The sequence below is a fragment of the Hippocampus bargibanti genome, linkage group LG04, assembly GCF_051943395.1.
Source record: "Hippocampus bargibanti isolate YZ-2025 linkage group LG04, ASM5194339v1, whole genome shotgun sequence".
Lineage (NCBI taxonomy): Eukaryota > Metazoa > Chordata > Actinopteri > Syngnathiformes > Syngnathidae > Hippocampus > Hippocampus bargibanti.
Window position 1 is genome coordinate 29,648,051 of NC_142737.1, and position 24,702 is coordinate 29,672,752.

A 24,702-nucleotide genomic window follows, 5' to 3' on the forward strand; every position below is an offset into this window, starting at 1 on the left:
GCGCTCCAGGCCTGTGCTGAAACATGTGGTGTTGAAACATCTGTGAGCCGTCAAAATCCGTGAGCGCAGAGACAGGAGCCTACACATTTCTATAAGAGGTGTTACAGGGGAATCCGTGACCCGTCAGTATCTCATCCCTGCGGTCGCGGTTTCTGGAGGGTCAGATTTTTCTGTAACACCTGTTATTTATAAACAACACTGAGAAGGGCTGAATAAAAATGGCACCGAAAAGAAAGTCATATTCTGCAGCTTACAAGCTGCAGATAGTGAAATATGCAGCCGAAAACGGCAATCGAGCAGCAGAAAGTTTGGAGTGAGCGAAAAACTTGTAAGGGACTGGCGAAAAGCAGAGGTTACGCTTACTGAAATGAAGAAAACAAAAAAAGCTAATGGGGCGGCCCAGTAGTCGAGTGGTTAGCACTTCACAGTGCAGAGGTCGCCGGTTCGCGTCCCGGTCCGGCCTCCCTGTGTGGAGTTTGCATGTTCTCCCCGGAGCCGCGTGGGTTTTCTCCGGGTCCTCCGGTTTCCTCCCACACTCCAAAAACATGCATGGCAGGCAGATTGACCACTCCAAATTGTCTCTAGGTGTGAGTGTGAGAGTGACTGTTGTATGTCTTTGTGTGCCCTGTGATTGGCTGGCAACCAATTCAGGGTGTCCCCCGCCTCGTGCCCGAAGACAGCTGAGATAGGCTCCAGCAACCCCTGCGACCCTAATGAGGAATAAGCGGCACGGAAAATGAGATGAGAGATGAGAAAAAAAGCTAATCGCGGGTGAAAAGCTAGGTGGCCGCAGTTGGAGGAACGAGTTCACGCATGGGTGCTTGAACAACGTGCTGCTGGGAGAGGTTTGTCAACGGTGCAGTTGCGTCTCCACGCCCAAGTCGTTGCCAAGGAGATGAATATAAACGGCTTTGCAGGAGGACCTTCTTGGTGTTGCCGCTTCATGCAACGCAAACGCCTCTCTATCAGAAATCTCGATCACAAATAAATTTTCCCCAAAAATGCGACTTATCCTCCAGTGCGACCTATATGTTTTTTCTTCTTAATTAAGCATTTTTTGGCTGGTGCGACCTATAATCCGGAGCGACGTATAATCCAAAAAATACGGTACTCATTTCACTATTTCCCAGATTTCATTTTAGTGGTAACCGATAAGGCGACCGAGAAATGCACAATCACCTCTGCCACGAGTGACATACTGCAGATGGGTGTAAAAGGGGATGAGGTCATTTTTCAAAATAAAATGTCTGGAATATATAAACGGAAGTAATGTAATTAATTTATTTTTATGTGTGGCTCGGTACCAAATGGCCTGCGGACCGGTCCGTAGCCCGGGGCTTGGACACTGCTGATTTAAGGTGGGGGCATTTTTAACATGGTCATTTTCACCCAAGGACAACAAGAGGGTGAAAAAATGATGTACAGATGCTCCCCACCATTCGAACGATACATTCCGAGCGGTCATTTGTAAGGTGAATTTGATCGCAAGTTGCTTCAGTGCTATATTTTGTATGGAATGTATGTTTAAAGGACAACCGACGTCTCAGGACAAGTTGTGTCCATAATTTGTAAAATGGCTTCAAATGACTTCTACTGAGCGTATTTTACAAAGATTCCACCGCATATAGCTATATCTTACGTTTTAAGACTCGCGCTGAATATTCCGGAAGTCTTGTTTTTGAGTTGGTGACGAGTCCGTATGTGACGTCACTGAAGGAACACCCCTGACCGAAAAAAGGGCACATTGTGCACGTCAATGTATTTTGCTGTGCTTGTTTGGTCTGAAAACATCATGTTGCACCAAAACGAGACAGAAGAGGGCGACCAAGCTCCATATAAGGAATTTATCAGCCTGTGGAAACGGCTGATTAATTCCTCACAGGGAGCTTGGTCGCCATTTTCTGCCTCTTTTGTGAGGCGCTACATTGCAGTCCAGATGCCTCAAAATGACACGGAAGGACTTCTTTAATCAATTGCAAACATGTATGCTTTCCTCTTCAGAACTACTATTTGAATCATATTCATAACTCGATGTGTAACAAGAAAGCATATTCTCCGAATCTGAAGCCATTGTTTTGATTCTACAGCAATGCAAGACGTCTTGGCGTGACGTCACGAACTGGGGGCGGGACTTTCTGAAAATGCCCAATTCGCAGCTCAGTTTTTTGCAGATTTTGGACACTCTAAGTTATTTTTATTGGTGTTTTGCATTTGAATAAAAATATCATACTGCGTGTTTTGGGTATTTTAGATGCTATAAAACGTTTTTCTGATGTCAGTTAAGAAACAAAAAAGTGACGTCGGTTGTCCTTTAAGTCAAACATTGAATGGGGAAGTATACAACACGGATGCTCGAAAAGCCGTAAAATAAATTCACACCTACTGTAGTATGATGACATATTTGTGTCTTCAGTCAGCCATTACTGCATAAAATTACATTTTGTAATGCATCGCGTCCTCCTGGAGCGTCAATTGGGAAGAGGATTTCCTCCCCGCCCACATACTCTACACAGCCAATCGTAAGCGAGCTCGGCGCCTCCTCCTCAGAGCATTAACTGAAGAGGGATTTCCTACCCACATACTCAGCCAATCGCAGCCAATCGTAAGCGTGCGCGGTGGATTGGGGCTTAAACTCATTGGCTACACTTCAGCATAGCGCTGATTGGTCAGCCTTGGTGTTCGTTGTGTGAACATCCAGCCCTTGAAACCTCCAATGTGTCTGTGTGCGTGCGCGTGAAGCACAGTATGCAGCCAATCGCAAGCGAGCTCGGCCGAAAAAAAAGGCGCGCAATACAAAATCTGACTTGCGGCATCTCTGTACATTTTTTGACATACTGTACTAGCAAAAATGTTCGGATGTAGCGTAACGTCGTAACTCGAATGTTCATAAATTGGGGAGCCTCTGCATATCAAATGACCTGGACGACAGTGATGATGACGTGCTCAGAGAGGAACCAGCAGAGCCAGAGGATGGGAGTGAGGACAGCAACACTGAACACAGCATGGGGGAGGAATAATGTTCTATCATTACAGATCTCAACTACTCTAAGTTTAACCAGTTTGCATTATTTTATTTTAATCTTTTTCCTGAAAGGACGACCAACACTTCCAGACAAGTTCCGTCCATAATTTGTAAAGACACTTCAAATGACTTATACGGAGCACATTTTACAAAGATTCCACCGCATATAGCTATATTTTACGTTTTAAGACTCGCATTGAATATTCAGGAAGTCTTGTTTTCGAGTTGATGACGATGCCCTAAGTGACGTCGCGGAGGGAACACCCGTGACCGAGAAAGCGACACACAATGCATTTTGGGTACTTTTTTTGTCTGAAAACACCATGTTGTTCGCGAAATTAGAAGGAAAACTACAAAAGTAACGCGATGGTGAATTGTTGTGTGTCACAGCCAATTGCGGTAACACACAAAAAGAAGGTGTAGGTTTACACAAATTCCCAGCGGACAAATCAGCCCATTTCCAATGGAGCTTGTGCGCCATCTTGTGCATTTTCTGGGCGCTACATTGGAGTCCAGATGGCTCGAATTGATACGGAAGGACTTCTTTAGTCGATTTCAATGCTTTCCTCTTCAGAACTATTTGAATCATATTCATAATTCGGATGAGTAACGAAAGCAAAGTAAGAAAGCATCTTCTCCGAATCTGAACTGTCTGAAGGCAATGTTTTGATTCTGGAGCAAGGCAGTGTGTGACCAATAGTGATGTCATGAACAAGGGGGCGGGACTTTCTGAATCTGCCCAGTTCTGAGATCATTTTGTGGCAGTTTTGGGACACTTTGTCATTTTTATTGGTGTTTTCCATTTGACTACTATAAAATGTTTTTCTGATATCAGTTAGGAAACAAAAAATTGTGTCGGTTGTCCTTTAAGATTTGTTTCAAGACTACAGTTACAATTATACTTCACTTTTATGATTAATGCAATTATTGCAATTGGTTTGTTTTTAGTTCATCTCTCTCACAGATATATATACACACACTTTTTTTCTCCAATCTGACCAGCACTTTTACTGAATTGAAAAAACTCACCGCTGTTTGCTTACTGTGACCATGTCCACGCAAACAGTAGGTACCTTGCTACTGCAATGCTGGTGAAATTTGTATCCACATGTCTGACATCTGAAGGCATTAAATAAGAACTTGCGACAAAAATCACAGTAAGCCAGCTTGAAGAAAGTTTTCCGTACCTGTGCAGAGTAAAATTGGATTATTAGTGCAGAAAATGAAAATTTATGTGCAAAAAAAATATTAAAACAAATCAAGACATCAGCTTTCCCTGCCACTTACATAGTTGTGCATGGTCAGGGGAATGTCATCCAGGACCTCGACTAATAGCTCCTCTCCAACCAAAGGAGTAATGTCCGTGTCCCAGTCTGTCAGTCTCTTCCGACTGTAAGAGTAATTAAATGACAAGAAAAACAATGAGTAGATTTGTGTACCACATAGACCCGGTAGTCAAGTGGTTAGCACGCCAAATACACAGTTCAGAGGTTGCAAGTTCAAATACTGCGCCGGCCTATGTGGAGTTTGCATGTTTTCCTTAATGTGGAGGGACCCGGAGAAAACCCACGCAGGCTTATATATATATATATATATATATATATATATATATATATATATATATATATACACACACACATATAAACATACATACAGTAAAGTCTCGTTATATCGATACTATTTCTATGCACGCACGGAGAAAATTACATGCAAACAGGGTCGGATATATCGATAGTCCCGGTTATATCGATATTTTTTTCGGACTCCCTTGAATATCGATATAACGAGACTTTACTGTATATATATATATGTACACTGCGCCCTGAAGCAATACGAACTGTCATCGCGTGGGCGGCATCGGGGTGGCGAGAACGCGTTGGCGGCATCGGGATGCCGAGAACGCGGCGGCGGCATCGCGCCGGCATTGGGCCTGCCGCCGCATTCTCGCCGCAGCAATGCCGCCGTCAATAGATGGATGAAAATACAGTAAAGTCTTGTCATATCGATATCGGTTACATTGATAATACTGCTTATTACGATACTATTTTCATTTCCCGTGCACATTTCTAGTCTTTTTATGTATAATTAGTTCCGTTTAGTACGATTCATGGTTATTACGATAATCCGGTTACTACGGTGCTCTTTTTCATCTCCCGCCGGCCATTTTGCTATGTTTATATCGATACAAAAGATTAAGGTGAATCGATATTTGCTTAGGGGTTTCTATACAGTACCACCATTATCGAAATCTGTATCGGTCGCGCCGTTGGTCGACTTGGTCACATGACTTGGTCACGTGCTATAGCGGGTCGGTCTTTTTAATGACAAAACGTAGCAGTTATCACATACAGATACAAACAGGAGCTGTTGTTACGCCACAGCTCAGTCTCTCGAACGCCGTTGTCTGGGCCTCCCAAGCCCCAGTCACGTGACCAGCTTCCGCGTTTTGACCCGTCTTACCGAGCACAATAAAAAAAGCGTAGCAGAGCTTATATACAGTACTTTTGTTTGACACCAATTTCAACCACGGGGAAACGAAAGAATTGTGATATCCAAACAATGTACAAGGCAATCGTGGCTGTGGAGGACAATCCAACAAGCAAATCCTTCATCGCGAAAGAGTTGACGTGCAGCAGAATACTTCAACGTAAGTAATGTAAATGTTGCAGTTTTTGTTTTCCATCCATGTATTTAATTGTGTTTCATTCAGATATCTTTATTTTTCATGTTTGTACATGCTGGCGTTCGTGGTTTTGTGTGAATAGAACGTGAGGATTTTGCATTGTTTGCAGTTTTTGAAAGGAAATAGTCATTAAAAAAAGTGTAAAGGCGTTGTTATTTTATGCATAAGTTTATTTTTCACTTCACTACTGTACAAAAAGCATGCTAGATACGCAATGCATGAACTCAATGATAAAATTAAATGCCATGTCAAAGATCCTCCATTTACGTATTGCCCCCCCCCCCCCCTTTAAATGCAGTTCGGCGCAGGACGGATATATCGATAGTACGGTTATATCGACATTTTTTCCGACTCCCGAGAATATCGATATAACGAGACTTTACTGTACCGTGAAATAAAAGCCAGACTTCTGAACGTTCGTCTCAAATTCATCTTTCGATCTGAAACCCAGATGTCTTCAGCATACCACAGTAATAATGGAAGTGACAATGCCTTTAGTGGGTTTGCAATTCAAATCAAACATTTCGTAGCCCGTTTTGCTTATGTATGTCAAACTTTTGCACAACATGATGCGAGCTTACCCTTCGAGAAGGCGGAATACAGCACAGCAGTCTTGGCTTAAGCCTCTCACTTTAAGTGCTTTATCTAGACTCTCATACACCGTCTGTCCTTGGCGAACATTCACCTGTGAAACGGAGTCCGCTTTTCAATAACAAAGGCAATGTATTTTAAATTCAGAATCACAATCATCTTTATTGGCCTAGTATTTAGAATACAAGCAATTTGTCTCCGGTAGTAGAGGCTGCACTAGTATCAAAAAGGCCATGATAATTAAGTGTGGAAGGACATTCCGTGATGCAAGTGTACTCGTGTGCGGTTGTACAATTTTATCTTGAAATTTCTTATCTTTAAACACCTTTTGGAAATTGAGTCCATATGAAATAGATAAATTCCCCGAACCATTTTCTAAACCTGTCAGTCAGTCCCGCTACCATGCCTCAATTCAAGTCCACGAACACTAGGTTGTGAGGCAAACACGCTCACCACAATATAGTGCATTATATGAATAAATGTGACAAGACGGGATACATTGAATTTAATTATAAATCAGAAGAGGGGAGCATGATGAAAAGTGCCACCTGCCAGACCAAATGCTAATTTTCACACTCATTGACAAAATGACAGATATGTCAAACTTTGTGTGAGTAATTACACTTAAAGCCTGCCAGTTCTTGCACAGTGGATGATCACTAATTCATTTGTGGTAGCATTAGTTTATTTTATTTTTACAGATGGACAAAACAGAGTGAATGATAAAGAGCACAGTTGAGTCACTTGTCTCACCACAGTCCTTTGCTTGTTGGGGAGGTAGACTCGGATGGTGCCCCCACCTCGGGGAGGATCCTCCGGACTAGTTTCTCCTGAGGAGGAGTAGGAGGATGTGGAGGACATGACGAGAGGATCAGGAGGGGGATTCTATACTTGAGACCAATACCTCAGATTAGAGTCATTGGGCCGTGGATATAAAAGAGTAAATTGGTTAGTTGCAACCTGCAAGAAAATAAACAGGTTCAGTTGTGGGGCTTGGCAATACATACCGGTATTCGTGTTGAAAAGAGCAAAGAAGCAAACAATGGATTGTTGAACATGCCCATTTTATAAAAGGATACCAAATCATTATGGCCAACAGTGCAAACGTGTGTATGCGCGTCTATGGGTGTGGGGGGCATGATTGCCTTTCTCCAATGGGCTGTACAGTACTTTGAATAGTCGGAATAACAGTTGAACATGCAATTACTGGACTCGCGATACGTCGAAGCTGCAAATTTAGAAGTCACAATGGAGTGACGCTAACGCGATGTGATTTTAGCCACTTAGCTTAGCGTTGGATTTGTCTCCTGTCTGTCTGACAATTGGAAGCCATGTTTCTCTTTACTGTGCCACTTAATCAATTTTTAAATGCTTGGCCAAATAGTTCAGCGGGCAATGGCAATTTACAGCATACGGTCGATGTTAATCGAGCATATCCAAGTGTTAACTTTGTTTGGAACGCAGTTGTCACTTGACTTAGCCGTGACTGTAGTGGAAGAGATTATGTAGCTACAAAATGGCTAGGGTACTTTTCAGCTATTCGTTAGCAGCCCAGTCTAGTACGTCTGCGAACTTCGGGGGTTTTACCAATGCGTCGGCTCCCGAGCTTTTACTTTCTCCACTTGTCTGTAACTTGGCCTTGTTCCGTCGTCATCCAAACCATAGCACATACTTGTTCCGAATTGTGTCTATTTGGAGTGTTAACAAATTGTACTCACGTCGCCAAAGATGTATTTTTCAAGTCAAGATATAAATTAAAACTCTTACCTGAGGCGGCCATCTTGAACTCTCGGATCTAAAGTCGAATCTGTCAAGAACTTCAGGGAAAGCGGAAAAACCTCAGAAATACTCTTTTCTCATTGGCCGCGGCTGTCGCTGCTCCCTTTCATTGGATACAGCGGAGATGGGCATTAACCAACTGCTCAGTCATGTAAATGAAACCTACTACACAGAGCGTCAAACTGAAACCTGCAATTTACAAAACGACAGTGGCGAGACCGGGGAAAATATATAAAACGTTGCCTACTTTGCATACTGTATGTTTTGTACCTACTGCATCACAATGGAATTCTCCTGGCCTATGTTCTCAACCGTGGTAAACACTTTTAATCTAAAAAATGATAGCTATAAGTGAGGATTTAAGAAGCAAATACAAACAACAACAGGGACTTTATTTAAAAAATAAATGTACTTCTCCCAGCTGGCCTGGGAACGCCTCGGGATCCGCCAGGACGAGCTCAAAGTGGCTGGGGAGAGTCTGGGCTTCCCTACTGAAGCTGCTGCCCCCCGCCCGGATAAGCCGCAGAAGATGGATGGATACATTTACAGAATTGAATGTGCACAGAAGTGTGTGTGTGCGTCTCCACACGAATATCATTGCTTGACAAATACTGACATCTACGGTGGACAAACCAAAACTATATTGCTCTTATGGAAGCTCACCAATGACACATTCGACAAGAAATTGTTTACAAGAGTTCAAATGTTAGATTATCGTCAAGATTCATGAAACTATTGAACACTGAGAAATCTTCTTTTCTTGGACGTGTGTGTAAATGCGTGGTGTCGCCACTCAACATCTGATGTGTTGTCATTTTCCAGGGTGCCCAGTTTGATCATATATACTATGAAAAGAAAAGAAAAAGAGGATTTAACATCAGAGAACACTTTCACATGTAAATGTCAAATAGACAGCAAGACAAAAAAAGTTCCAACTGAATGAACTAAATTTGTTTGTACGGGGCCGAAGTGGAACCCGTTTTCAGGACTTGGACTTCCATGGCGCAGATAAGCTCAATTGTGTCCAAAATATTTTAACAAAGATGTATAATTTTACTTTGAATTAGATGAGAACCTTTATTCGTCTCCCATTGGAGAAATTCCCAATGGCTATCTTCATATTGCCCTATTCAGATTTTTGTGGCACACATGCACACCAAATCACAATGTCAATTGACATGCACCAAAAATGTGGCATAATGCTGATGGGCGTGAATATGCTCCATGTGTCAGGGCTGTTGTTTTTATCTCATACCACTCAGACCGCATGAGGATTCATGTTTGTAGTGGGACTAAAGTCAAACATAAAGACAACACTGTTACATAAAATAACCTAGTTCACAGGGTGAAATAAAATTGAATTAAGCTGCAGTCTAAACACAGCTTTTGAGCATCCATATAAAATACCATTCCCTCCAACTTTGATATTCATATTGTATTTGACCAAAAAATCTAAATGATCAAGAAATAGGCTTACAAGATCACATTCAGTATTCATTTGAACAAGGATGAGAACAGTTACAATGGTCACAGGGAGGAAAAGGGACCATTAGTGAAGTGGGATGAGACACTTTACATTCAACAAGGTGGCTAAATAAAAATTTAAAGGGGAAGTCAATCCCAAAATTAAGCATTGATGGTAATGGAATTTGAATTAATGAATTCTGATCAATTCCCATCAGTTTCACCTGTTTTGAAATTGTGTTTTGTTCTACATGTACAGTGAGTGGTGTTCATATGATTTGTGTCATGGATATTATTTTACTTGTATGCTCAACTGTGTTTGATTGAGATGCCATCCAACATGGATCGTTTCGTGTCTGTTGTAATTAGTTATTGTACCAGCAGCGATACTAAGCCGTTTTTTTTTCTTTTCATGCAAATACATCACACACTTTTCTGCTGTGAAATGTAAAGTTCTCCACTGCGAGACTAAGAAAGGCAAATCCATCCATCCATCCATCCCAAACACATCCTGTTGAAAGCATTGCAGTTATCTGTCCTGGTCATGTTTTAGACCAGGGGTCAGGAACCTTTTTGAGTAAGAGAGCCGTAAAAGCAAAATATTTAGAAATATTTTTCTGTGAGAGCCGCACACGCACATGATTGGTAAAAATCCAGCCAAACTATTGGAATGTAAGTCAACTTGCCAGGTCCATACGCGAAGTTACTGCTAGTTAGCCTGCATTCTGCTCATTAGCTTGCATGCTTGCTTTCTGCTGTCTCTCGTATATTGATGCTAACGTAGCATGGGGATTTTCAAAGTGCCATTGACATTCGACTGTTTCATCAATGATATTGTTTCATTGCAAATTAGAATCACGGCAGAACCGGTTCTCTACAAAAAGGTGAATACTTCGGTCCATTCAACCGGAAGTGTACAATACTTTACATCTCTTTTTCCTTGTCAGGCTTATTCAAAAGGGGGCATTTACCTGTTTTGACATCAACGTAACCTAAGTCTTAAGTCCAACCTAAGTCAGTATCATCCAATCAAAATTGCGCTTTCAGCCAACCGCTAGGTCAGTATCATCCAATCAAAATCGCGATTTCAGCCAACTGCAGCCCAAACAGGAAATTAACAGCAAAAAAGCAAGAATATGTATTTAGCTTTATCTGTGAACCATGGGTTCCCGACCCCTGGTTTAAACCCACCCAAAGTTCAAAAGCAGGGTCGGGATATACTTACGCTTCATTTCAAATCTGGGCCCTACTTCCGTCAGTTGTATGTTCTTGTGGTCTGTTTTTTTATAGGTGTGATGTCTGTTGAAAAAAAAAAAAAAGGGGGGGGGGTGCGAATTTTACAGAGCATATGGTATATCCATTTACTGGTATGCCTTCTTGTCGCACATGATTCAATGCAGTCTTTAAAATGAGATGACACATTCACACTGACCTGAAAGAGATAAAGTCCTCTTGGTTGGCAAATGTGATTACACGCCTACTGTCCTCTTTGGGCACAGGAAAGAGATACTTCAGGATAGTGGATACCTGTGCGTGAAGGAATAATTAAGCGAGATCATGAGCAAATGGTGAGTGATTCTATCAGTGGCATGCGAACAGAGCGTGGTTGAGTACTCACCCGCTTGCCAAGCCGTGAGGTAAAGTTGTTAAATATGAGATGTGGGTAGGCCTCAGACATGGTGCCTATGTCTGGGACATCGTGCCTCATTACCACATTATAAAGTGTGAAATAAGCCGTGGGTCCAAATGGCAGGTGGCACACCACAAGGCCATCTGCAAAAATAGATGTAACTTTTATTCACGTCCGGTTGATATTGAAAAGTTTTATTCCAAGCCTTATTTTGTAAATTAGGTTCAGCCCACAGTGCTTGGAGGAAAAAGACTGTTGAATGGAAATGGAAAATGAAATTATGACAAATTATTTGCTGCCATACTTGCCAATTGTTTTTAAATTTTATTGTTACAAATGTAGACATTTCTGTTGCTGAGCATAATTTACCAAGAATTTGATTGGATTTGGATTGGATTTGCCTTTATTAGTATCGCAGTGGAGAAATTTACATTTCACAGCAGCAAAGTTATGAAAGAAATGAATGTAGAAAAGCAAAAGATTGATGAAAGATTGATGCACTAGAAGAGGTGATAACGATATGGCCAGTGTCAAGACATTTACTATACTATACTAATTTAACACTGTGATTACCTACAATTTAAGACTACTGTCTTCCCAACACAGTAAAGTGTAGGGCAGGGGTGGCCAACCCGAGGCTCGTGAGCCACATGTGGCTCTTTGGCTGCTTCAATGCAGCCCCTGGGCTTTCACACAACGTGTGTGTGCCTCTTTGCAGTAACATGATAAAAAAAATGTCCCCTCATCTCTGACTGGTTGGCCACCCCTGGTGTAGGGGTTGAGGTCTGCTATAAAGACTATAAATCCCAAAGAATCGAATACACCCCTACAAAGATTGAAAACGGTCTATAGATGCCATGAGATGGGGGGCAAAGCAATTTTTCCCCTCAAAATTACACTAACAAATTCAACATAGTTCCTTGACACTAAGATGACGTCAATGTTATTCTTTTCATGTTTCTGTGTGCGCAGAAACACTGCAAATAGCAGTATTTTCAGCAATAGAGAATATGTTAAAAAACTGTAAAAATGTAAATTTAAGAAGTATGGATGTGTCTTGGAGAGGTGGCGGTGGTGTTCTTGACTGGGTTATTCAACAAGCTCTTAGATTGTGAACAGATGCCTGAAGAATGGAGACGAAGTGTACTCGTGCCCATTTTTAAGAACAAAGGAGATGTGCAGAGTTGTACTAATTACAGAGGAATAAAGTTGATGAGCCATACAATGAAACTCTGGGAAAGAGTAGTTGAAGCCAGACTAAGAGCAGAAGTGAACATTTGTGAGCAGCAGTATGGCTTCATGCCAAAAATGAGTACGACAGATGCAATGTTTGCTTTAAGAATGCTGATAGAGAAGTACAGAGAAGGTCAGAAGGAATTGCATTGTGTCTTTGTAGATCTGGAGAAAGCGTATGACGGGGTGCCCAGAGAAGAGCTGTGGCATTGCATGAGGAAGTCTGGAGTCACGGAAAAGTATGTCAGAGCGGTGCAAGACATGTATCATGACTGTCAGACAGTTGTGTGAAGTGTGCTGTTGGTATCACTGAGGAATTCAAGGTGGAGGTGGGACTCCACCAGGGGTCAGCTTTGAGCCCCTTCTTGTTTGCTATGGTGATGGACAGGCTGACAGACGATGTTAGACAAGAATCTCCTTGGACCATGATGTTTGTAGATGACATTGTGATCTGTAGCGAGAACGGGGAACAGGTGGCGGAGAAACTAGAGATGTGGAGATATGCCCTGGAAAGGAGAGGAATGAAGATCAGTCGCAGCAAGACGGAATATATGTGTGTGAATGAGAGGGATCCAAGTGCAAGAGTGATGCTACAGGGGGAAGATATAAAGAAGGTGGAGGATTTTAAGTACTTGGGGTCAACTGTCCAGAGCAATGGAGAGTGTGGAAAAGAGGTGAAGAAGCGTGTCCAGGCAGGCTGGAGCGGCTGGAGAAAAATGTCAGGTGTGATGTGTGATAGAAGGGTTTCAGCTAGGATGAAAGGAAAAGTGTAAAAAACCATGGTCAGACCAGCTATGATGTTTGGACTGGAGACGGTGCCACTGAAGAAAAGACAGGAAGCAGAGCTGGAGGTAGCAGAGCTGAAGATGTTGAGGTTTTCTTTGGGAGTGACCAGGTGGATAGGATCAGGAATGAGTACATTAGAGGGACAACTCATATTAGAGGCTTTCGAGAGAAAGTCAGAGAAGCCAGACTGAGATGGTTTGGACATGTCCAGAGGGGAGAGAGCGACTGTATCGGGAGAAGGATGCTGACCTTGAACTGCCAGGCAGGAGACCGAGAGGAAGACCGAAGAGGAGGTTTATGGATGTGGTCAAAGAGGACATGAAGGTAGCTTGTGTGAGAGAAGAGGATGCACAAAACCGGGATAGATCGAGGACATTGATTCGCTGTGGCGACCCCTGAGGGGAAAAACCGAAAGGAAAAGAAGATCGATATAACCGATATCGATATAACGAGACTTTACTGCATATATATATATGGCCTAAAAGACCAGTAAGTAGGCCATATATATACACATGTGTATATATATATATATATATATATATATATATATATATATATATATATATATATATATATATATACAGTAAAGTCTCGTTATATCGATATTCAAGGGAGTCCGAAAAAATATCGATATAACCGGGACTATCGATATATCCGACCCTGTTTGCATGTAATTTTCTCCGTGCGTGCATAGAAATAGTATCGATATAACCGGGACTATCGATATATCCGATATCGATATAACGAGACTTTACTGTATATATATATATATATATATATATATATATATATATATATATATATATATATATATACAGTAAAGTCTCGATAGTCCCGGTTATATCGATATTTTTTCGGACTCCCTTGAATATCGATATAACGAGACTTTACTGTATATACATATATATACATATATATATATATATATATATATATATATATATATATACACACATACATATACATACACATATACATACATATATCCATCCATCCATCCATCCATCTTCTGCCCGTGTTTTTGCCTCGGCGACCACAGAGGCTGCATTCCACTTGGCTAGTCGATACGTGTCAGCTGTCTCAGGAGTCCCACAGGCTATATAAGCCCGGTAGGACTCCTTCTTCAGCTTTACGGCATCCCTTACTACTGGTGTCCACCAGCGAGTACGGGGATTGCCTCCACGACAGGCACCAACCACCTTACGGCCGCAACTCTGATTTGCCGCCTCAGCAAGGGAGGTACGGAACATGGTCCATTCGGACTCAATGTCCCCCACCTCCCCCGGGACATGTGTATAGTTCTGCCGGAGGTGGGAGTTGAAACTCCTTCTGACAGGGGATTCTGCCAGACGTTCCCAACAAACCCTCACAACACGTTTGGGTCTTCCAGGTCGGACTGGCATCTTCCCCCACCAACGGAGCCCACTCACCACCAGGTGGTGATCAGTTGACAGCTCCGCCCCTCTTTACTCGAGTGTCCAAAACATGAGGCCGCAAATCCGATGGTACAACTATAAAGTCAATCATCGAACTGCAACCAAGGGTGTCCTGGTGCCACGTGCACATATGGATACCCTTATGTTTGAATTAAGTGTTTGTTATAGACAATCCGTGTTGAGCACAGAAGACCAATGACAAGACACCACTCCTGTTCTGATCGGGGGGGCCATTCCTCCCAATCACGCCCTTCCAGGTCCCACTGTCATTGCCCACATGAGCATTGAAATCGCCCAGCAGAACAAGGGAGTCCCCAGAGGGAGCGCTCTCCAGCACACCCCCTAAGGTCTCCAAAAAGGATGGGTACACTGAACTGCTGTTTGGTGCATATGCACAGACAACAGTCAGAACCCGTCCCCCCACCTGAAGGCGGAGGGAAGCAACCCTTTCGTCTACTGGGGTGAATCCCAATGTACAGGCGGCGAGTCGGGGGGCAATAAGTATGCCGACACCTGCTCTACGCCTCTCACCGTGGGCAACTCCAGAGTGGAAGAGAGTCCAACCCCTCTCGAGAGGGCTGGTACCGGAACCCAGGCTGTGTGTGGAGGCAAGCCCAACTATGTCTAGTCGGAACTTTTCAACCTCGTGCACCAGCTCAGGCTCCTTCCCTGTAAGAGAGGTGACATTCCACGTCCCCAGAGCTAGCTTCTGCAGTCGAGGGTCGGACCGCCAGGGTCCCCGCCTTTGGCTGCTGCCCAGCTCACATTGCACCCGACCCCTCTGGCCCCTCCCATGGGTGGTGAGCCCTTGAGAAGGGGGACCCACATTTCCTCTTCGGGCTGAGCCCGACCGGGCCCCATGGGTGTAGGCCCGGCCACCAGGCGCTCGCCAACGAGCCCCATCTCCAGGCCAGGCTCCAGAGAGAGGCCCCGGTGACCCGCGTCCGGGCAAGGGAAAACTAGATCCATTTGTCTTTTTCATCATACGGGGTCTTCTGAGTCGTACTTTGTCTGGTCCCTCACCCAGGACCTGTTTGCCATGGGTGACCCTACCAGGGGCATGAAGCCCCAGACAACCTAGCTCCTAGGATCATTGGGACACACAAACCCCTCCACCACGGTAAGGTGACGACTCATGGAGGGGACATACATACATATATATATATATACACACATATATACATATACATATATATATATATATATATATATATATATATATATATATATATATATATATATATATATATATATACACATATATATATATATATATATATATATACACACATATATATATATACACATACATATACACATATATATATATATACACACATATATACACATACACATATATATACACACATATATACACATACACATATATATACATACACACATATATATATATATATATATATATATATATATATATATATATATATATATATATATATATATACAGTAAAGTCTTGTTATATCGATATTCAAAGGAGTCCGAAAAAATATCGATATAACCGGGACTATCGATGTATCCCGACCCTGTTTGCATGTAATTTTCCCCGTGCGTGCATAGAAATAGTATCGATATAACCGGGACTATCGATATATCCGATATCGATATAACGAGACTTTACTGTATATATATATATATATATATATATATATATATATATACATATGGCCTAAACTACCAGTAAGACTTTAGTTTGCTGACGAAGTTTCTTGGATAAGAAGCGAAACGTCGACACCTTCAAAGAAGTACAGATGACGGCTGAAGAAACCTTTTCATCCATTCAGTCTCGTGACTGAAACCTGCTTGCTGATTCGCAGAAAGACGGCTTATCACTTCCGCATCTCATCTATGCACATTGATTTGCCAAACGAAGACTTTAATCGCTTCCTACTTTGCAGCCATTCAATAGACCCACTGTGCCTTTTCTTTTGTAGGCAGCCTGACTACATTACCGTAAAATGACACACATGAAAAAACATGGACGACAATATAGATGACAATATGAATTAAACTCTAGCAGAATTACGGTGGAGTGGAAAACGTGAATATAAAACGTGAATATACAGTATCCTTTGTGAAAATAGTCCTACCATTCTACGTCATCAATGACAGTGAACTTTGAAGAATAAAAAAAAATCCAACCTGGCTGTCCTCTGGTTTCATGAATGATGACGAGGTCAGTAACGTTGTTGGCTTTGGAGGCTTGCACCAGCGTCGCAATCTCATGGTTTCCTCTGTTCATGCGTTGAGCTGAAGGAAACATCAACTTCACCTCCTGTCCGAAAAGAGCAGAAGATATTTATGTATCAAAAGACGTCAAGGAAAGCACTACTCACCAGCCACGGTTTTCACCAGATAAGTATTTTGTGGTGTTGGTGTTAGTGTGGGCTGTTGTCGCCAGTCGGTACAGAACTGCCTTATTATTTGTGAATGTTATAGTGACAATCCTATACTAGCCGAATAACATGAATAATCCTCTGATTGTACCCTAAAAGAATAACACGGTTCATTTACAAGAACACTCCAGCTCATTGAGATCGCACCATCATGCGGCTGTTGTACCGCAGATGGAATGGCCTGCATTTTCTCCATTGATCTCTGAACAGCGTGACACATTGTCATCGTCATCAAGTTGTATAGATGCTCAAGCACTCATAAGTTATTTTGTTGACATTTTTGTTGTAGTGTACACACTATTGTTGTTAACTTGTTTCAATTAATTGTTTGAAATTAGAAAACCCCCAGCGCAAATCCTTCACTTAAAGGACAACCGGCGCCTCCGGACAAGTTGTGTCCATAATTTGTAAAATCACTTCAAATGACTTCTACTGAGCGTATTTTACAAAGATTCCACCGCATATAGCTATATTTTACGTTTCTCGTACGACTCGCATTGAATATTCAGGAAGTCTTGTTTTCAAGTTGATGATGCCTGACGCGACGTCATGTCTGGAACGCCCCTGACCAAGAAAGCGACACACAATGCATTTTGGATACTTTGTTTGGTCTGAAAACTTCACGTTGATCCGTGTTGATGGCAAAAGTAGAAGGAAAAAACATAAATTATGTGATGGTGAATTGTTGTGTGTTGCACCAAGACTATTTGATACTAGTTGACACAAATTCCTAGCAGACAAATCAGCCCATTTCCAACAGAGCTTGGGCGCCACCTTGTGCATTTTCTGGGCGCTACATTGGAGTCCAGACGCCTCAAAATGAGACGGAAGGACTTCTTTAATCGATTGCAAACATTTATGCTTTCCTCTTCAGAACTATTTGAATCATATTCATAACTGGATGAGTAACAAGAAAGCATCTTCTCCGAATCTGAAGCCATTGTTCGTTTGCAAGGCAAGACGTCCTGGTGTGATGTCACAAACAAGGGGGCGGGATCTTCTGAAACTGAAACTTTCTGAGGTCATTTTGAAGTAGTTTTGGGACACTAAGTCAGGGGTGTCCAAAGTCGGTCCTCGAGGGCCGCTGTCCTGCCTGTTTTCCAGCTCACCCAGGAGCAACGCACCTGATTCAAATGATCAGCTCATCAGCCAGCTGTAAAGCAGCATCAAAATGGTCCTGATGATTTGAATCAGGTGCATTGCTCCTGGGAGAGCTGCAAAACAGGCAGGACCGACTTTGGACAGCCCTGCTTTAAGTCATTTTTATTGGTGTTTTGCATTTGACTAAAAATACATGTATCAGCCTGCGTGCTTTGGGTATTTTAGATGTTATAAAACGTTTTTCTGATGTCAGTTAGGAACCAAAAAAATGGTGTCGGTTGTCCTTTAAATGTGCTACTTTCATGATATGATATCACTGTACCGTGAACTTTTCCCATACATTTCACTTGGAAACCAAATATCCCTGACTTTTTATAAGGAGTTTAATTCAAAATCCAGAAGTAAAGAGCGGTTATTGTTCTTAATGGTAATTACCACTAACAAAGGAGCTGATAAAGAAACACAGACTGGACATAATGCACGCCAGCATGAGGAACAATTAATTTTCATTAATATTTCAGACTGCAATCTGAAATTCTCACTCTGACGATGCCACTAAGATACTTTGATGCAACTAAGCTACTTTGCATGTGCATGCGTTAAGTAGTTTAGGAGCCAAACCTTAGCAAACATTTTGAGTCTTGAACTTGGATCTCTGGAAGTAGTGACAAGGACTTTTGGATCTTCAACTCCAGCCCATTTGTACTCATCATCCATATGTGAGCTGACACCTGACAGAAAGAAAATGATGTAACATAAATGAATTGGATGAATAGTGTATAAGCATGAGAAATGTTGTTATTTGCATGAAAGCAACACGAACCTTCTGCACCGCCATCGTCATACTCCAGAAGTTTCTGGAGCTGCAGTGCATCTCTACGTACCTCAGTTGGAAGCAGACAGTTTTCTACAGGGTGGAAAAAATGTGAGGTCGATATCACACATGACACATGTCGTTTCTAGGAAGTGCAAACCATCCATACCATCGAGGGCACCCTTCAGCTTCTGTTTATTCTCTTCAATTGTTCGCAGCCTGTCTTCTTGTGCCTTCCTGTACAAGTACTCCCGCCTCAGTCTCACCTCTCTACGAAGCTATCAACATCGCATCAAATGGAAAGGAATATTAACATCGCATCAAATGGAAAGGAATATTAAAAATTATGGTCGTTTCGACATTGCTTGTAATCTACATTTCATGCCCGCGTGCCCACAGTTCGCCATCTCGCCATTCAAATAAAACGAAATAAGTGTTTTGATCATGACGCAAAATCACAACAGAAAACCAAGAGTTTTCCAACTAATTATCAGTAACGTGTTGTTGTCTACGACCGAAGTCGCCAACGTTTTTGTCCCAAAAACCACACGAGTAGCTAGGTTATGGTACAAGCACGACAGTCGGAGACGTTCACAGACAATACGAAACACACCAACACCCTTTTCTACTCACGTAAGCTTTGGCATTGGCACCAACTTATTCGCAAAGAGACCCGAATTTCACTATTCAAAAATGAGTGAGCGAGAAAACCCTTACCATGTTTATTTTTTGGCCGCAAAGTAGCAGCGAGTAGTTCCCACGTGGAAACGAGCGCAACAAACAACGTCGTTCTTCATTGGCTAAAATCGGAGCCAATAGGAGTATTTGATAGTGGTATACGGAATTTGATTCCAAAATAAGAGCGAAGGTGGGTGGGGCGACACCTTCAAAGTTAAGACAGCTCGGTCGATTCCGGCTCTGTCCAATTTTTGGCCCAAGGGACAGCAATCGAAATGTTGAAAAAGGCATACAGTAGAGAACAAACAAACAAACAATAAGCACCCCAGGACAATCAAAAAGAACAATGGGCCAATAAAGACCAGAACAATAAAACTAGAAATAAAATTATAAATAATAAAAAAGCCGATCAACTCAACTGTGAATGTGATTTTAAACAGATGGGTTTTCAGGTAGGATTTGAAGTTGGTAAGAGAGTCAATATTTCAGATGTTGGGTGGAAATGAATTCCAGAGTTTGGGAACAGAGCAACTGAAAGCTTGTCATGATCTGGTTGGCGACCAACGGGGGGCGCTGTCGGCCCCGCCTGCACCTGCACAGGTGCTGGTCGTCCCGATTCAGTTTGGCGACCAACGGGTAGCGATGTCAGCCCTGCCTGCAGCCTTGCAGGTGCTGGTCGTTTTAATCGCTGACACTTAAAAGGACACCCGGCACGACCATCCGGTGTCGGTTCATTGTTTGCTGCATGTTTGTTGCATGCATTGTGTATGCTGTGCATGTGTTTGTTTAACCTTGGCAGACTTTTACTTTTGGTCTTCTTTTGATACTTTGTATTTTTTCTGTTCAGATGATTTTGATGTTTTACATTTTGTTCCGGCTGACCTTTATTTTAATACAATTTGTCAAACAACCTCCTGCTCCCTCCTGCCTGCTTTTTGGGATGCGCACCTGTTGCGTCACACGCGTGTATGATTTTGAAGTGCGCCTTTCAACCCTTTCATGTCTTTCAATTCCTTGATCTCCTTGATGTGCGTATCACCCTGACGCATAGCACACGCTTGCAAATTGTATAAAAAGAGCTATCGCGGGACAGAGAGATTTGGGCGAACCACGGGGCAGAATCACATCAGACTCATCTCGGACTCAGACCCAGACAGACGCACCGCTCGCAGAGACCTGCTCAGCATCGCACGGAGTTTCACAGCACGACTTGCTCGACTCTACGCCACGATCAAGCTCTGCGCATCATCTGCCTGGAAGATCTGACAATGAACCTACTTACAAATAAAGAGAAACATCAAACTCTTTACACCCGCCATCACCACCTCGCAAAACCTGACAAAGCTCTGCACCCCACCGTGTTGAGATGGGCAGGGGGCACACAGAGGTGGAGGGAGGATGAAGATCTGAGGGACTGAGATGGAACGGAAATTTGAAGGTCAGACAGATGGGGGGCAAGGTTATGGGTGACTTTAAATGTATATAGAAGTACAGTGAGACCTCAACTTACGAACTTAATTGGTTCCCAGACAGAGTGTGTAAGGTGAAAAGTGTGTATCTCAAAAAAAATTCCCATGGGAATCCATTAAAATGGGAATAATCTGTTCCCGGGTTTCCATAAAATATACTTTTCAACTAAATAAGCCTTAAAACTACACACAACATACCTTATTCTATGTATAATAAATGTGCTATTGTATTGTAATGAAAGAAATACACTGCATTGTATCATAAAGTCACTTTATTTACATTTGTGATGGTCATTTATGGCTTGATGTAATGGTATTGGAAGTCAAAGGTCAAAGGGAATTGCTGTTTGGAAAGAGAGGTGCATTACATGACGACTGTAATTAAAGAAATAAACTGTGCTGTAAAATAAAATTTTATTTACCTTTTTGATGGTCGTTGATAGCTTATGGAAGGAGAGTCACCTTCCATAAGGACTGTTGGTAACTTAACCTCTGGTTCTGTTCGGTCGTGTGCTTCCGCCAAAGATCATTCCGCCAGCCGTGGTGGGTGTGTATTATGAAAATAGTGCTTATTATAAGGTTTAATTTTCATAAATTTGACGTTTGTAAGACAAAACGTTTGTAAGTTGAGGTGTTTGTAAGTTGAGGTCTCACTGTATTTTGAATTTGATTCTGGGTTTGACAGGGAGCTGGTGGAGCTGCTGGGGTAATGTGGTGAAAGGAGTTTTTTTTTTGTGATGATCCGGGCTAAGGAATTCTGAACCAGTTGGAGTCTATGGAGAAATTTTGATAGACGGCGAAAAGAAATGAGTTGTAATAATCGAAACAGGAGGTGACAAGAGTGTAGACAATGATAGCGGTGGTGTGAGGGGTGAGAGAGGAACGGAGACGATAGATATTACGGAGGTGGAAATATGCGCACCGGGTTATGGTATTTATATGGGAGTAAAATGATAGTGAATGACTAGATAGCTGTCAATGATGACACCCAGCGTCTTGACCTGATGGAAGGGGTCACAGTGGAACTATTAATAGTGACGGAAAAATTGTAGGCTTTGCGTATATGGTGGGTTTGGTACCAACAAGGAAAAGTTCAGTTCAGTTTAGAGGAAGTTATGGAAAAAAACATTTAATTTCTGAGAGGCAGTGTGAAAGGGATGAGGGTGGAAGAGAGGTAGACTTGGGTGTCATCTGCGAAGCAGTCAAAGTGTATGCCAAATTTACAGGGAAAAAATTGCCAAGGGGAAGAAGGTAGGTAATAATGAGAAAGGGTCCCAGGACAGAACCCTGGGGCACAGCAGAGGAGAAGGGAGGACTGTGAAGTGTAGGAGTTGATTTGGATGAACAGAGAGCGGCCAGTGAGGTAGGAGTGAAACCAGCATAGGGGGGGTGTGAGTGATGCCTGTAATCTGTTGAGCAGGGTGGGGTGGACAATGGTGTTAAAAGCTGCGGTCGAGTCGAAGAGGATGAGAATGGAGAGTAAGCCTCCGTCTGCTGCCAAAATGAAGATCGTTAGTGATTTTTATGAGGGCTGATTCTAAACTGTGGACAGAATCCAGACTGGAATTGATTGCAGAAATTATTGTGAGTGAGGTGAGAGTGAAACTGAGCAACACAATGTTTACAAGAAGTTTAGAGATGAAAGGAAGGTGAGAAATTGGGCAGAATTTATTGAAATCATTGGAATCTGAGCCATTTTTTTCATGATTAGAGTGACAGCTGCAGTTATGAGGGGGGGAGGTACAATTCCAGTCGATAACGAGGAGTGAAATATGGTGGAAATTAAAGAAAGCAGAGAGGGTAAGCAGGATTTGACCAGGACTGCAGGGGGGGGGGGATTCTTCTTGTCTTCTGACAAGAATAATTGTTGGATTTGGTGAGGAAGTCTGAAATTATTTGTCACATTCTGAACGAGGCAGAAACAGGTATAGCCTCATTGGAATGAAACAATTTGCTGGATCCCCAAAGTAGTCGACAGAGACAGTAGATCTGTTTAAGAGTTTTAATGCCGTGACGAAAAACGCACTGAGCGAACAAAAACAAACTAAGGGCGCTGGTCCTACAAACGAGGACCAGGAGTAAAACAAATAAACAAGCACCGAAATGAGAGTAGGGGTGTGCAGGGGTAAAACCAACCCACATACTCAACAATCGGAACGAACGCAAGAACGCAAGTGTAAATACTCCAAAAAGTCACAGATGACTCACGGAGGGGCCTCGGATAGGGGCTCGCACATGCATGCGCAGCAGAAAAGAATTTACCCTGGGCAATGGCAGTGGCGCGACATGTCAATTTACCGACGATCCAACGACCGAATGAATCCCCTTAAATACCCAGTGAAATAATGAGGTGATTGGCAGCAGTAGTGTACAAGCGGGGAGGCGCAACCTGCTGCCGAATCCGAATGTGACATTATTGAAGGATGAGTGAGTTGAAAAGAGGATAACAGTTGACAATGTTGCACTATGTACAGTTTTTTTTCTCTTATGGAACGGTTTTGCACATTTACATTTGCACAGTATACAGTTGACATTTTTATTTTGTTATGCTTAGAATATCTTGTTTTCTATCCTTTCACCCCACCCCAAGCGGGTACAGAGACTGGAAGGACTTTCCAGTTCTTGCAGTAAAATATCACAAGACCACCTCAGCGGCCCAAGAGGTAAAACAAATCCTGGGGGAGTAGAGTCGTTAAGCTGGGAAAAGTCTCCAGAAGTTTGCCAGGTCTCATTTAGATAGAGAAAGTCAATATTACGGTCTTTGAGGATGTCCTGGATTAGACAACCCTTCCCAGTGGCCGTGGGGATGTTGAGTAGGTGATGTTGCCATTGCGAGGAGCATTAGCTGACCTAGCCACTAGGTGGTCCACGGAAAGACCATTTTTTCTGCGTGGCTGGCGGAAAGAGGACCACAAGGAGGTGATGTCCTTGGAGCCATCGAGGTGAAAGCCACGACGAGACCCACGGTGAATGTACCTCCAGGAAGGCCAAAGAGCGATTTCTGGGAAGTGGAGTATCGCCGGCAGCAAGCTCGTCCACTCGGAGCGGATTTTAAGTAGGTCCGCCACCAAGTATTAGAGTAGATCTTTGACAGGTAGATACAGGAGCGACATGATACTGCATAGCAGTATCGCCCAGATATAGGCAGACTCCCCAGAAACCTTTATCAGCGGGTACGGATGGGTAGAGATGATACGCGCCCTCATCTGTGATCCGGACAAACGATTGCAATCATGAGACGATTGAGACCTAAAATGCAGTGGGATCGGATTGTAGAGTCCTTCCAATGAGTGTAGAGTTCTTCCAATGATAACAGCCAACCGTAAAAAATAAAAAAAAAAAGCTAAAAAATAATTGCGGGTGAGCAGTGGCACCCAGACGCACCAGCGTTCACTCAATTCCGAAGCTCAAAAGAAAAAAAATACAGCAATTTATCGAGTCCGGGCGGACCCATCCCTGACACCTCTTCATAAAAGTGAGTGCAGTCAGGCATAAAGGAATTGAATTAAGCTTTGAAAATAAATCAAACAAATAGAAGTTGTCCTCTACTTGAGACCAGGAATGACCCAAACCTACTGTCTTGCTTCAAGTACAAGACACC

General features: G+C 42.7%; 2 protein-coding genes across 3 annotated transcripts in view; both read right to left on the reverse strand.

Moving 5' to 3' along the window:
• The window catches only part of araf (A-Raf proto-oncogene, serine/threonine kinase), a 41,025-nt gene extending 32,718 nt beyond the window's left edge, over nucleotides 1–8,307 (reverse strand). Inside the window, exons 1-5 of one of the 2 annotated variants that reach the window (XM_088995037.1) lie at nucleotides 8,064–8,307; nucleotides 7,050–7,256; nucleotides 6,287–6,390; nucleotides 4,310–4,412; nucleotides 4,052–4,209 (exon numbers count right to left, since the gene is read on the reverse strand). In XM_088995037.1, the coding sequence (XP_088851163.1) occupies nucleotides 4,052–4,209; nucleotides 4,310–4,412; nucleotides 6,287–6,390; nucleotides 7,050–7,157 (473 nt within the window). In that variant the 5' untranslated portion in view covers nucleotides 7,158–7,256; nucleotides 8,064–8,307. Of the gene's footprint in view, nucleotides 1–4,051; nucleotides 4,210–4,309; nucleotides 4,413–6,286; nucleotides 6,391–7,049; nucleotides 7,257–7,883; nucleotides 7,985–8,063 lie in introns of those variants that run through there. The other variant, XM_088995038.1, reaches the window with a different exon arrangement.
• Nucleotides 8,308–8,474: 167 nt separating this feature from the next.
• Nucleotides 8,475–19,737, reverse strand: imp4 (IMP U3 small nucleolar ribonucleoprotein 4). Its single transcript, XM_088995039.1, has 9 exons — nucleotides 19,672–19,737; nucleotides 19,124–19,232; nucleotides 18,964–19,047; nucleotides 18,762–18,871; nucleotides 16,786–16,918; nucleotides 11,158–11,312; nucleotides 10,972–11,066; nucleotides 10,765–10,838; nucleotides 8,475–8,920 (listed from the first exon to the last, which is right to left on the reverse strand). The coding sequence occupies exons 1-9, from the start codon at nucleotides 19,672–19,674 to the stop codon at nucleotides 8,808–8,810; spliced, it is 876 nt and encodes a 291-aa protein (XP_088851165.1). The 5' UTR covers nucleotides 19,675–19,737; the 3' UTR covers nucleotides 8,475–8,807.
• Nucleotides 19,738–24,702: the final 4,965 nt, after the last annotated feature.

Bases quoted from the DNA above. Each gene is read 5' to 3' on its own strand.
- imp4 (XM_088995039.1), bottom strand. The intron at 19,048-19,123 runs GTATGGATGGTT...TCCACCCTGTAG, and splicing joins GCTGAAGGGTGCCCTCGATG to AAAACTGTCTGCTTCCAACT. The intron at 16,919-18,761 runs GTTTGGCTCCTA...CTTTTCGGACAG, and splicing joins GACTCAAAATGTTTGCTAAG to GAGGTGAAGTTGATGTTTCC.